Source organism: Aotus nancymaae, unplaced genomic scaffold, assembly GCF_030222135.1.
Source record: "Aotus nancymaae isolate 86718 unplaced genomic scaffold, 86718_ANA_hifiasm-v0.15.2.pri h1tg000041l, whole genome shotgun sequence".
Lineage (NCBI taxonomy): Eukaryota > Metazoa > Chordata > Mammalia > Primates > Aotidae > Aotus > Aotus nancymaae.
Window position 1 is genome coordinate 24783277 of NW_026988455.1, and position 13497 is coordinate 24796773.

Sequence of the window (13497 nt, forward strand, 5' to 3'; positions counted from 1 at the left end):
GTGTCGAACCGGCCGCCGGAACACAGTTGCGAGGGTCCGGGCCGCAGCCCACCTCCCAGTAAGCCACGCCGGGCCCCTGCTGGAGTCCAAGAATGCCCAGGGAGTGTGGGATGGGACAGCCTCCGCACGGGATGGAGAGCAAGCTGCCCCACGCACCAAGACTCCCAAGGTGGACGGGCGGCACGAACCCGAGTCTCCCTGGAGTCCTGCCTCCCGAGACGCTGTCCTCACACTGCGGTCCCTGATTCTTGGGTCAAATGGAAGGAGAACGAGGGCAGAGTGCAAACACGAAGTCACCCAGGGCGCTGGGGAAGGGGCTGCGGCGGCCCTACCAGTTCTGGTTGTCATAGCCATTGTCAGCGGGCACAGCCGGCGGCACCGCCTTCTTGGAGCCCTCCCCGCCGTCGCTGTTGCTGTTCCTGTTGGGGGAGGCTGAGCCCCACATCTCCCAGCTGTTGGAGCTCCTCCTCTCCGTGGAGTTGTCCGCGCAAGTCCAGCTGTCACTGCTCGGGGACTTCCGGGCCTTGGTGGACTCGGTGCTCCCGAAGGTCTCACAGAAGCTCTGGTCTATGGCGCTGTTCTGGAAGTGGTCCGGACCGCTGTTCTGGTAACTGTGGTCCTCGGAGAGGCTGTCCAAGGGGCCCTCTGCTTTCCCCGAAAAAAAGGTGGTGACGTCCCGCCATCCATTACTGCTAACTCCCTGGACCTTGGATGCCAACTGAGAGACCCCACTGGACACATCATCAAAAATCTTTCCCGGCCGGGCGCGGTGGCTCACGCCTGTAATCCCAGTACTTTGGGAGGCCGAGGCGGGTGGATCACGAGGTCAAGAGATCGAGACCATCCTGGTCAACATGGTGAAACCCCGTCTCTACTAATACAAAAAAATTTAGCTGGGCATGGTGGCGCGTGCCTGTAATCCCAGCTACTCAGGAGGCTGAGGCAGGAGAATTGTCTGAACCCAGGAGGCGGAGGTTGCGATGAGCCGAGATCGCGCCATTGCACTCCAGCCTGGGTAACAAGAGCGAAACTCCGTCTCAAAAAAAAAAAAAAAATCTTTCCCTCCTTCACCTTCTCCTGCGCAGGCTGGAGGACGTTCTCGTTCAGGCTGTGGCTCAGCTCGGACGCCTTCTGACTTGCTTGGGATCCAGATTTTGTAGCGCCCTCCTTGGCTGCTGAGGCAAACTTGCTGGCTCCAGTGGTGAAGCCGCTCCAGCCCGAGTACAGGGAAGACATGGCATTGTTGAGGAAGTCATCTTCTTTCTTCTGAGGTGGTGGTGTGTTTGGGCCCCTTGATAGGAGCCTAGGTCATCATTCAGCCACTCTTCAAAAGCCTTGTCCGAGGAGGCGGTCACATTCTGCAGCTGGCCAGAGGCTCGGTGTGCCATGGACGGCAGCATCCTGGGCTGAGGCAGGGTCCAGTTCTGGGCAGGTGACGACTCCAGAGACCACCCTCTGCCTTCGGTCAGAGCGGCCACCTTATTCCTGAAGAGGCCCACGGCTCTGCTGTTGTACTTCTCCTGCAAGGACCAGCAGGGATCGTAACCCTCCTGTGACTCCAGGAACTCTCGGAACTTAGCGTTCCCACTCGCTTTCATCTTCTCAAGCTCAAGGCCCTTCCACTTGTCCGTAGTAACAGAGCGCACAAAGCTGAGGTGCACCCCGAGCCCACGGTGTCGCCCCGAGCACTCCAGGCAGAGCCAGATGCCGTAGGTCACACTGACCCACTGAGGATTGAATGCGCCACACTCAAAACAAACGTTGTTCTCATCCTGCACCCCGATTTCTTTAAGAACCTTCCTGGTTCTTGGGCTGGCCATGATACTGGCAGGAGGCGGACAGGGCCGCCGGGGTCAGGCCAGAGCCGGGGTTGGGCCGCCGCACTGCAACGGGGACGCGCCCGGGCGCCCACCAGCCGCCACCAGCTTCCCCACTAACCTTTCATACTAGGATTTCCTGCAGTTTAAGGGTGACAGACTGACTAGGGGAATGGTGACGTCTTATAGCAAGCATCACTTGCATTTTACAAGTGGTTCCTACAGACTACTTAATTTTATCCAAAATATAATGCTCACCTTTCTTTACAGTGCCATCTGCTGCTGCCTCTGACTACTGCGTTTTCCTTCTGTTTGCTTAGTCCACACCCAGTGCGGTAAAAGATGGGAAAGGGAAAGCCATCTTCTATTAAAGTAAGTGTTGGTTCAGCATATACTATCAGGCACTTTTTTTTCAGGTACTACAGAACTATACTGACACAGGCAAAATGTATTTTCTGTACCCTATAGTCTCACTTAATAGGTGCATTAGGCCGGGCTCACGCCTGTAATCCTAGCACTTTGGGAGGCCGAGGCGGGTGGATCACCTGAGGTCAGGGGTTCTAGATCAGCCTGGCCAACGTGGCGAAAGCCCATCTCTACAAAAAATACAAACGTAGCTGGGTGTAGTAGTTCATACCTGTAATCCCAGCTACTCAGAGGCTGAGGCAGGAGAATCACTTGAACCCTGGAGGCAGAGGTTGCAGTGAGCTGAGATTGCACCTCCAGCCTGGGCGACAGAGTGAGACTTCATCTCAAAAATAAATAAATAAATGAATAAATAAATAAAATAATAGGTACAATAAGTAACATCAGGAGATGATCTCAAAGAAAAATTGAATGGAATAAGCAAAAAGACTTGTGGGGTGCTGTTTGATACAGGGTGGTCATGAAAGACCTTTCTGCTAGCTATTTCTGAATGTAGTGTAGGCACTGAGCCATGTAGATGTCTGGCAGAAAAAGATTTCAGACTTAGGATCAGCAAATGCGGAGATGTAGGAGAAGGATCATTCATTCAGCAGAGGGCGCGGCAAATGCCAAGGTCCTGAAGTAGAAACACATGGGGCATCTCCCGGCTGTGGGAGGAGGTGGGGCCCTAGAGCAGCATGAGGGAGTGAGACGCTGGTGATGGGAGCTGCAGTGGAAGCCACGACCAGGTCATGAACAGTGAGGACCCTAACTTTATTCTAAGTGTGACGGGAAGTTACTAGGCAGTTTTGAGCAGAAGAGTATCACAGATTCAGATTTTGAAAGGATTGCTCTGTCTAGTATGCAAATAGCCAAGAGCAGAAGAATAGATGATGATGCTCTGTCACCCAGGCTGGAGTGCAGTGGCATGATCTCGGCTCACTGCAACCTCCACCTCCAGGATTCAAGGGATTCTCCCGCCACAGCCTCCAGAGTGGATGAGATTACAGGCATGTGCCACCATGCCCAGCTAATTTTTCTATGTTTAGTAGAGATGGGGTTTCGCCATGTTAGCCAGGCTGGTCTCAAACTCTTGACCTCAGGTGATCTGCTTGCCTCGGACTCCCAAAGTGCTAGGTTTACAGGTGTGAGTCACCACGCCCAGCCTGTTTATTTATTTTAGAGATAGGCTCTTGTTATGTTGCCCAGGCTGGCTTTAATTCTGGGACTCAAACAATCCTCCCATCTCAGCCTCTCAAGTAGCTGAGACCATAGGTGTGTGCCCTCATGCCCATTTCTATTCTTTATTTTATTTATTTCTGCTCTAGTCTTTATTATTTCCTTCCTTTTGCTAACCTTGGGTTTAGCTGGGTTTTTTTCCCTAGTTCCTTGAGGAAGAGAATGATCTTTATGTCTTTCCCATTACGTCAAATCTCTTTACTGCACTCACACATATAGAAACCTTGTGGTCTTTAATCTGCTATGGGATTGGGGGGAAAAAAAAAACACCAAACCTTGTGATCTGGAAGAAAGCAACAGTGTTCTAGCTAAATTCTCAAAGAACAATAAGAATTAAAAATCCACACAGTTTTGAAACCTTACTACACTCTCATTCTTAACCTTTGTGTACCATCTTAAAATTTTGTTTCTTTCTGGGCCACAGAAGAACAGAGTTTTCATTGTGAAATTTTACACCACGTTTTACTGGTTCCGTGTATTCCCTGGCATACAACGGCCTAAGTCCCCTCTCAGACCTCCTTTTATTAGACACCCCGAGTCTGAAGTAAGATGTCCCCACCAGGATATAAAGACACCAGTGCATACTGACTGATAGGACAGTTGTGTGATTTAGTTATAAGAAGCCAACCAGGCTGAGGCAGGAGAATCGCTTGAACCAGGGAGTCAGAGGTTGCAGTGAGCCAAGATCACACCACTGCACTCCAGCCTGGTGACAGAGCGAGACTCTGTCTCCAAAAACAAAGAAGCCAACCAATTTCTCAGACGGCCAGTTGAGTTTTTAAAGTGTATTTGCTGAATTGAATGGTTGTCTCTTCATGTGAGTTTTAGAAATCTATTATGGTGACCTCATCTCTCTGAAGGAAATAAAATGGTTTTGTCACTGGTAATAAGAATCATGTGACTTTTAATGTCTCTGGTTTAAATTCTTTACCAGAAAGAGCCAGGTCAAACGTTAAGCTCAGTTACAGCAATTATGTTTCCTTTTACTGTTGGCACATTTGCTGTATCCTTTTTCTTTGCTTTTGATTTTATGTTTTGAAAATTTGCTATCCTATATGGTGTGTTTTTATGCAAATCATTTGCATATTCTTAAGAGCCTTTGTGGAAAAAAACTTTAGTTTTCTTCAGGGAAAAGGAACAAATGAATTGGATTAATAAACTGTATACTTTGAGATTTTGACATAAGAAATGTCTGCTCTTGGCCGGGCGTGGTGGCTCATGTCTATAATCTCAGCACTTTGGGAGGTGGAGGCGGGTGAATCACCTGAGGTCAGGAGCTCTAGACCAGCCTGGCAAACATGGTGAAACCCCGTTTCTACTAAAAATACAAAAGTTAGCCAGGCGTGGTGGTGCATGCCTGTAATCCCAGCTACTCGAGAGGCTGAGACAGGAGAATCCCATGAACCCTGGAGGCGGAGGTTGCAGTGAGCTGAGACCACACTACTGTACTCCAGCCTGAGCAACAGACTCTGTCTTTAAAAAAAAAAAGAAAGAAAGAAAAAAAAATCTACTCTTCTGCATAAAATATCTCCCTGGGTTATCAATCACTAGAAAAATGACTACAGATCTCTCTTATTGTATATCCATATGGAGAACACTGAAAAAAGCATCCTTTCCATCAGTTTCCATTGGGAATCATGTTATAAACTTCTGTGGTTTCTGTGTGTGCATGTGTGCATTTCTGTAAAATTCCTCTACATCAGCCTTTTCCACACTATGCTCTGAAAAACAACGTCAGAATAACCCAAATATCTACCAATGCAAATATCTATTAAAATGGATAAATTTACTATAATATGTTGATACAATAAAATACCACTGAGCAATAAAAATTATCAACTACCAATATATACAACAACACTGATAAATCTCAAAAACATTGTGTATTATGAGGCCAGGTGTGGTGACTCATGCCTGTAATCTCAACACTTTAGGAAGCTGAGATGAGAGGATCCCTTGAGCCCAGGAGTTCGAGACCAGCCTGGGCAACAAAGTGAGACCCCGTTTCTATTAAAAAAAAAATTAAAAATTAGCCAGGCATGGCGGTGAGTGCCTGTGGTCCCAGCTACATGGGATCTGAGGCACGGCTCCCTTGAGCCCAGTAGGTTTAGACTGCAGTGAGCCATGTTGGCACCACTGAACTCCAGCCTGGGTGACAGAGCAAGACACTGTCTCAAAAAATACATAAATATAAATTGTGTAGTATGAAAAAAAGCCAGACAGGAAAGAGGCATGCTGTCTAACTAATCTACTCCATTGATAACGACATTAAGCCATACATGAGGGGTTTACCCTGATGGCCCAATTGCTTCATATTAAGGCCCATCTCCCAAAACTGGGATCCCACAGATTAAGGACTCAGTCCTATGAGACTGCCACCCACTTCAGATGCCAATCACCTGTTCCAGGTTGTGACCTGTACTTCTGACCAACTGGCTACTAATTGAGGAGGTTCCCCTCCTAAATCCACTAGTTTGCTGGGATGGCTCACAGGACTCAGGGAAACACTTTGCTTATGTTTACCCATTTATTATAAAGGATATTGCAAAGGATACAAATGAATAGTCAGATGCAAGAGATGTACAGGGGAACGTATGTGGGAAGGAGCATGAATCCATATACCTCCACGTGTTCAGCAACCTGGAAACTCTCCCAACCCAGCTCTTCTGAGATTTTATGAAGGCTTCATTATGTAGGCATGATGGATTACATTATCGGCCATTGGTGATCAGTGCATCCATTAGTTCCTTTTCTCTCACTGAAGGGATGGGTAAAACTAAAAGTTATAACTCTCTCTCTCTCTTTTTTTTTTTGAGACGGAAGCTGGAGTTGCCCAGGCTGGAGTGTAGTGACACGATCTCGACTCACTGCAACCTCAGCCTCCTGTATTCAAAGCTATCCTCCAGCCTCAGCCTCCGGAATAGCTGGGATTACAAGATTACAGGTGCCCATCACCATGCCCAGATAATTTTTGTATTTTTAGTTTTGCCGTGTTGGATAGGCTGGTCTTGAACTCCTGGCCTCAAGTGATTCAACCACCTTAGCCTCTCAAAGTGCTGGGATTACAGGTGGAAAGTTCTAACTCTCTCTCTCTCTTTTTTTTTTTTTTTTTTTGAGATGAAGTCTTGCTCTGTTGTCCAGGCTGGAGTGCAGTGTCTCACTGCACTCTCTGCCTCCGTGGTTCAAGCAATTCTCCTGCCTTAGCTTCCCAGTTAGCTGGGATTACAGGCGTCTGACACCATGCCTGGCTAATTTTTTGCATTTTAGTACAGACGTGGTTTCACCATGTTGCCCAGGCTGGTGTCAAACTCCTGACCTCGTGATCTACCTGCCTCGGCCTCCCAACGTGCTGGGATTACAGGTGTGGTGGTTTACCACCACGCCCAGCTCTAACTCTCTGATCACAAGGCCAGTTCGCCTGGCAACCAGCTCCATCCAGATGCTATCCAGAAGTCACCAGTCATCAGCCAACTCCTTAGCACACAAAAAGCACATCATTTTGGAGATTCCAAAAAATTTAGATGTGTGTGGGAAACCAGGATGAAGACCAAATATATATTTCTTATTTTAAATCACAATATCACAAGGAATATGAAGCACAGAACTGCTATCCTATAAGCCTGTCTCTGAGAACCATATGGATCATAACATACATCGACTTGCTCTTGGCTTTGAAAACAGTTTCTGTTCTGTTATGACCCTACTAAAGCCATGCATTAAACACTCTGGTGCAATCTATATGTCTAGTTTTTGGAAATCCCAAGTCCAGCAACAAAAATATCCTTTGAAAAATGCCCATGCCACCTTGTCTTGCACAGAAATGTCATTGCAAGTTTGAGTAGAAAATTATTAGTAGTAGTGCCTTGAAATATCTTTTAAAAATGAAGAAAATGAGAATTATAATTATTTTTAACAATTCTGCAATTTAAGCTTAAATGGTATTTTAAAAATAAATAGATTTCCTTAACAGGACTCTGCTCCAAATTTGCTTGGTGATGTGAAAGTGAATTTTCCACCTAGTTCTGGCATTTCCAGCCAATGGCCCAGCTGACGGGACACGCTCCCATAGCCAGGCTCATAGGCTAACTTCTGGTGTCAGATGCAAATTATGGTGACTTTTGCCTTTACAAAGGGCAAGATCAAGTCCTGAAGTGAGGCTCCCAAAGAACATACAGCACCCTTCCAGACCCATCTCCACAGCAGCATGGCATGGAAAGTACTGATCTTGTTGGAGGACGTTTGTTCTGTAATGCTGGAGTGATTTGTACCAGTAGCAAAGAGCTGAAAGTGCTTAGATGGCAATTAAATATAAACGTGCTAATTTCTTGACAGGCCAACTATGTAGTTCTCATCCAGCGAAAACTGTCACCCAGTCAAGGCAGCAAAGATGATATAATCAGAATTTATGTGGCAGTGATGTGTGGTGACTCATCTAGGTAGAAAGTAAGATTGGGTCATGTGTTTAACAAACAAGTTTCTATGAAGAATAAAGAATGCTAGGCAGCCTTGACCCATTTCAACTCTTTTCCATCACTCTAATGGGTTATATTTGCAATGATTAGGAGTTTTCCAACTCAAAGGAAATGCTAAAAAATTATTTGTAGGTTTTGCTGGGTGCAAAGAGATAAGAATAGAACTTCTCTATTTAGTTTTAGTTACCACCTCTGACTGTCACTGCATGGCGGCACCAGGCAGGCATTGTTTTAGAAAGTGTGTCTGCTCAGCAGGCCCTCTCGGCTCACTGGCTCCTAATTAGGAAGAGCAGAGGGAGGCAGAAGCTACTGAGCTAGCTCTGTGTGAAACTGGGAAAGGAGAGTGGGTCATAATAAGAACTAGAATAATCTCATTTACCACCATGATAAACAGGATGGTGGCAGATAGAGTCACGCTGGGGCCATTTCAACACACTTGTAAAAGTCCTTATTTCTGAAGGTCCACATTTGTGAAAGTCCCTGTTGGTGAAATCCCCAAATGTCTGCATTGGGGAGGACCCATATTTGTGAAGCTCCATGTTTATGAAGGACCTTCCATGTTTGTGAAGGTCCCATTTGTGAAAGTCCCCATTGGTGAAGGTCCATGTAGGTGAAGATTCGTGTTTGTAAAGGTCTATGTTTCTGAAGGTCCCCATTGGTGAAGCTCCGTGTTTATAAAGGTTCCTGTTGGTGAAGGTCCCTGTTTGTGAAGGTCCTCATTGATGAAGGTTCCCATTAGTGAAGGTCCTTGTTGATGAAGGTCCATGTCTGTGAAGGTCCCCATTGGTGAAGGTCCATGTTTCTGAAGGTCCTATTGGTGAAGGTTCATGTTTGTGAAGGTCCCCATTGGTGAAGGTCCTTGTTGGCAAAGTTCCATGTTTGTGAAGGTCCCTGTTGGTGACGGTCCCTGTTAGTGAAGGTCCTGATTAGCAAAGGTTCATGTTTGTGAAGGTCCCATTGGTGAAGGTCCTCATTGGCCAAGTTCCATGTTTGTGAATGTCCCTGTTTGTGAAGGTCCTCATTGGCAAAAGTTCATGTTTGTGAAGGTCCCCATTGGTGAAGAGCTATGTTTGTGAATGTCCTCGTTGGTGAAGTTCCCTGTTTGTGAAGGTCCTCATTGGCAAAAGTTCATGTTTGTGAAGGTCCTCGTTGGTGAAGATCCATGTTTGTGAAGGTCCTCATTGGCAAAGGTTCATGTTTGTGAAGGTCCTCATTGGTGAAGGTCCTCATTGGTGAGGTTCCTGTTAGTGAAGGTCCTCTTTGGCAAAGATTCGTATTTGTGAAGGTCCCCATTTGTGAAGGTCTCCATTTGTGAAGGTCCCTGTTGGTGAAGGTTCCTGTTGGTGAAGGTTCATGTTTTTGAAGGTCCTCATTGGTGAAGGTTCCTGTTTATGAAGGTCCTCATTGGCAAAGGTTCATGTTTGTGAAGGTCCTTATTGGTGAAGATCCATGTTTGTGAAGGTCCTTGTTGGTGAAGGTCCCTGTTAGTGAAGGTCCTCTTTGGCAAAAATTCATATTTGTGAAGGTCCCCATTGGTGGAGGTCCCTGTTTGTGAAGATCCCTGTTTGTGAAGGTCCCCATTTGTGAAGGTCCCTGTTGGTGAAGATTCATGTTTTTGAAAGTCCTCATTGGTGAAGGAAGGTACTTGTTAGTGAAGGTCTTCATCAGTGTGCAGGGCAGGAACGGGAAAGGTGATGAACGTTCTTCTTTTCATGTGTGCCTATAAGCAGATGGTCATCTACATACTTCCTGGATTTCTTTTTCCCCCAGGGAGATCATGTAACAAGAACCTCTGAGGCACATGGATATATGAGGAAAGAGGAGGGAGATGGAAGGACTCACGGAGCATGCTGCTGTCAGTGCTGTGCTGTCTGTGTGGAGTTGCCTGACCCAACGAGCATCGAAGTGTATACAGTACGCAGATTCTTTGAGCAGCACCATGGTGCTTTATATACTTTATATTTTTATAGGTATTTTATGAAGCACTTCAGAAAGCTTTCATGAAGCCCAGGTTTAAGCTGATGACCTAAAATCACATCAAGTCCCAAAAATTATATGAAGAAAATCTATCCTGTCAAGAGGCTGGCCAGAAGGATAACTAGAATCTCCACCTGTGCCATCAGCTTCTGAGATGAGCCATGATCAGGGCCCTTCCTCTAAGCTTCCTGGGACTCCATGGATGCATGGGACTTCTGGGCAGCAGTCCCTCATCTTTCTGTACCACTTCAGCTGCAGTGAGAAGAAGAAGTTAGGCGAACACTGCATATTGGAGCCTCACTTAGTTTTCTTTGTCCTGCACTATGCTTTTCAAAAAAGGTAAATAATCGCCAACATGTAAAAATTGAGAAGGTTCACATTAAAAATAGATTCTGACTTTCAAAAAATCACTGAGTTTGGATTCATGCTGTCTTGGATAACAGACATCAACTTCTTTTTTTTTTTTTTTTTCTGAGATGGAATCTTGCTCTCGTCGCCCAGGTTGGAGTGCAATGGCACAATCTCGGCTCACTGCAACCTCTGCTTCCTGGGTTCAAATGATTCTCCTGCCTCAGCCTCCTGAGTAGCTGAGATTACAGGCATGCACCACCAATTCCAGCTGATTTTTGTATTTTTAGTAGAGACGGGGTTTTGCCATGTTGGCCAGGCTGGTCTAGAACTCCTGAACTCAGGTGATCCGCCTGCCTCAGCCTCCCAAAGTGCTAGGATTACAGATGTGAGCCACCATGCCCAGCCCAGACATCAGCTTCTAAAAAGTCGTCTAAAAGTTGATGGATAATGCATACTTAGATCAAAGAGTTTAATTGCTGCCACTGCTTCAGCTGTAAGCATTAGCAGAAAGTAAAAAATAGGTACTTTTGAAAGGGTTCAGGGTATGATGCTCCAAAACATGCTGCTGTAGCAAAGGGTTTATTTTGAGCTAAAGACAGTTGAGAAAAAGCAGACACAGGATGAGCCCTTTGCCCTCCCTCTCTCTGCTTGAAAAGTAAACTACAAATTCCCCTTGAAAAAGCACCCCTCTCCCTTCCTGTGCCAAGAGGGGAAGAACAACCTTATCACTGGAGACGAGATGGCACCCAGAAAGAGTCTAGACAAACAAAGCCCCCTAACTAGCACTTCCTGTCCGTTAGCTTCCCTGCAGATTTGTCTCCCTATGATTGGCCATTCCTAGAAACCCAGTTTTTTCCTTTGTCTTATTACTTCTCTGCAAATGTATTGTCCTTTGTCAAGATGCCACATAAGCCCACGATGTAACCACTCCTTTGAGTTACTCACGTCTGAGTGCTCCCGTGTGAATACATGGTGCATATGTTAACAAACTTCTCTTCATTTTCCTCTTGCTAATCTGTCTTTTATCGGTCTAATTTGCAGGACCCCATTCAATGAAACTGAGATGAGTAGAGGAAGAAAGAATAGTTTTTCCTTCCCTACAGTTTCTTGTGACATATTCTTTTGTTGAGCGACTGACTTGGATATTTTGATACTTCCAGATTAAAAGTATTCCTTATGTGCAAAGAAATACAGATGATTATTGTTCAAGGAAGTGTTAAATGCATTGATTGAATTATGTTGTTTTATAGACCTTATTCATCACATTAAAGGTTTTGAAAGATCGATAAGTGTTCTTGTTTAGGTAAACAGAGAAGACAGATGTTAATAACAATTCACTTAATAAACTGATTCTGTTATGTTCTTAATTAAAATGCATCTTCTTCAAAATAACCCCTAGGGATCAGAATATCATAACTCATTGAAAAAGTAATTAAGGGCCAGGCGCAGTGGCTCATGCCTGTAATCCCAGCACTTTGGGAGGTTGAGGCAGGTGGCTCACTTAAGATCAAGAGTTGGAGACCAGCCTGGCCAATATGGTAAAACGCTGTCTCTACTAAAAATACAAAAAATTAGCTGGTGTGGTGGTGGGCACCTGTAATCCCAGCTACTCGGGAGGCTGAGGCAGGAGAATCACTTAAACCCAGGAGGTGGAGGTTGCAGTGAGGCAAGATCTTGCCATTGCACTCTAGCCTGGGCAAAAAGAGTGAAACTTCATCTCAAAAAATAATGATAATAAAAGTAATTAAGTACCTGCCAAATACCCACCTTTGAGTAAGACTGTAGCAGTATTACCTGCAGAAGTTCCGGATCACCAACACGTTTTCACTTGCATTTTCTTTTCCAGAGACTATTTTGGGGAGATTTAATTTGACATGCCAAATGTATCTTTTCTAGAGAAAAAAATATACACTCGAGTCACTTCAACAGCACATCAGAACAAAGTTTTAGTAAACTGCTAAAATAATAGTTTCTTATTCTGTACTCAGCAAGACTGCAAATAAAACTGTCATTTTTAAAAATGTAGAAAACGGAAAAAATTTTGTAGCATCAACTCCTGCCTGCGTTTCCAGCCTCCTAGTCCGCCCTACAATTCCAAACTTCCTTGACCTTTAGACTTTGGACCAGTCGATCCTCACAACTGCATGAATCGATTCCCTGAAATAAATCTCTAGGGCCTCAGGAACACAAGAATTTTTGTTTTGTTCACTACTGGGTCCCCAGAGTTTAGAACAGCGCTTGACACATAACAGAGGTTCAACGAGTGAAGGACTAAAAAGACAACTTTATTTTTAAAAATATGGAAAAGTAGGCCAGGGGTGGTGGCTCACACCTGTAATCCCAGCACTTTGGGAGACCGAGGCGGGTGGATTGCCTGAGGTCAGGAGTTCAAGACCACCCTGGCCAACTTGGTGAAACCCCATCTCTAAAAAAAAATTAAAAATAAAAAATAAGGAAAAGTATCTGCTAGATGAAAGCAGATGGGTATGAGATACGACAGAAGAATTCTGTTTATGGGGTGGGGCAGTTGCAAGAGACCCTTCTCCAGTCCTCACTGGGGAGGCAGGCATCCGCCCAGCCGCTGGTTGTGCCTTAGGCCCTACTGCTTTCATTCTGTCCGGTGGGGCTTCCAGTCTTGCCTTTCCTTTCCTTTTCTCATATCCACATTCAAGAAGAATAGAACATAAGTGACTTAATAACTGCTGTGGTGGTTCTCCCCTCAGGGCCAAGCCCTCATTTCCTGGCTGCTGAGAGTATTGGCTGCCAATGGCTCCCTCCTCAGGAATTACCCTCAGCAGAAAGACGCCGCATCACTCAAGTCATGTTCCCTTCATGGGGGCCACCGCAGAAAAGTCATCCCAGCTCAGAACTCCTCATGTTCCACTGAGGCTGCTGTTGCACCCACATCACAGCCCGACTCTGCCCCTGTCCTCCTGCCACTCACATTCCTTCACAGGATGATACCCATGAGAATGCCTCAAAGATCCTGGTGTGCAAATCTCCTCAAAAACGCTGTTCTAGGGAACCTCAACTGTAATGAGACTTCTGACACTTCATTTTTAAAAAGAATGTTGCAGAAATATCAAAATGTCACAACCATTACCAGATTTTTAATGTGCTAGTCTCAAGATTTTCTCTTAGACATTGATATTTAACTGATACTGACAAAAGGATGTTATTTTTGTTCAGTGATGTTCAGTAAATTCATATGACACCAAAATAGCAGTCAAGCAATC

At 45.5% G+C, this 13497-nt stretch overlaps 1 protein-coding gene across 1 annotated transcript; it reads right to left on the bottom strand.

Moving 5' to 3' along the window:
* Nucleotides 1-328: 328 nt before the first annotated feature.
* LOC105725150 (ADP-ribosylation factor GTPase-activating protein 1-like) lies at nucleotides 329-1820 on the bottom strand. The gene is given in 3 exon segments (XM_064361602.1): nucleotides 329-758; nucleotides 1064-1286; nucleotides 1289-1820. Coding segments are annotated over 3 exon segments (1185 nt in total).
* Between the last annotated feature and the right edge of the window lie 11677 nt (nucleotides 1821-13497).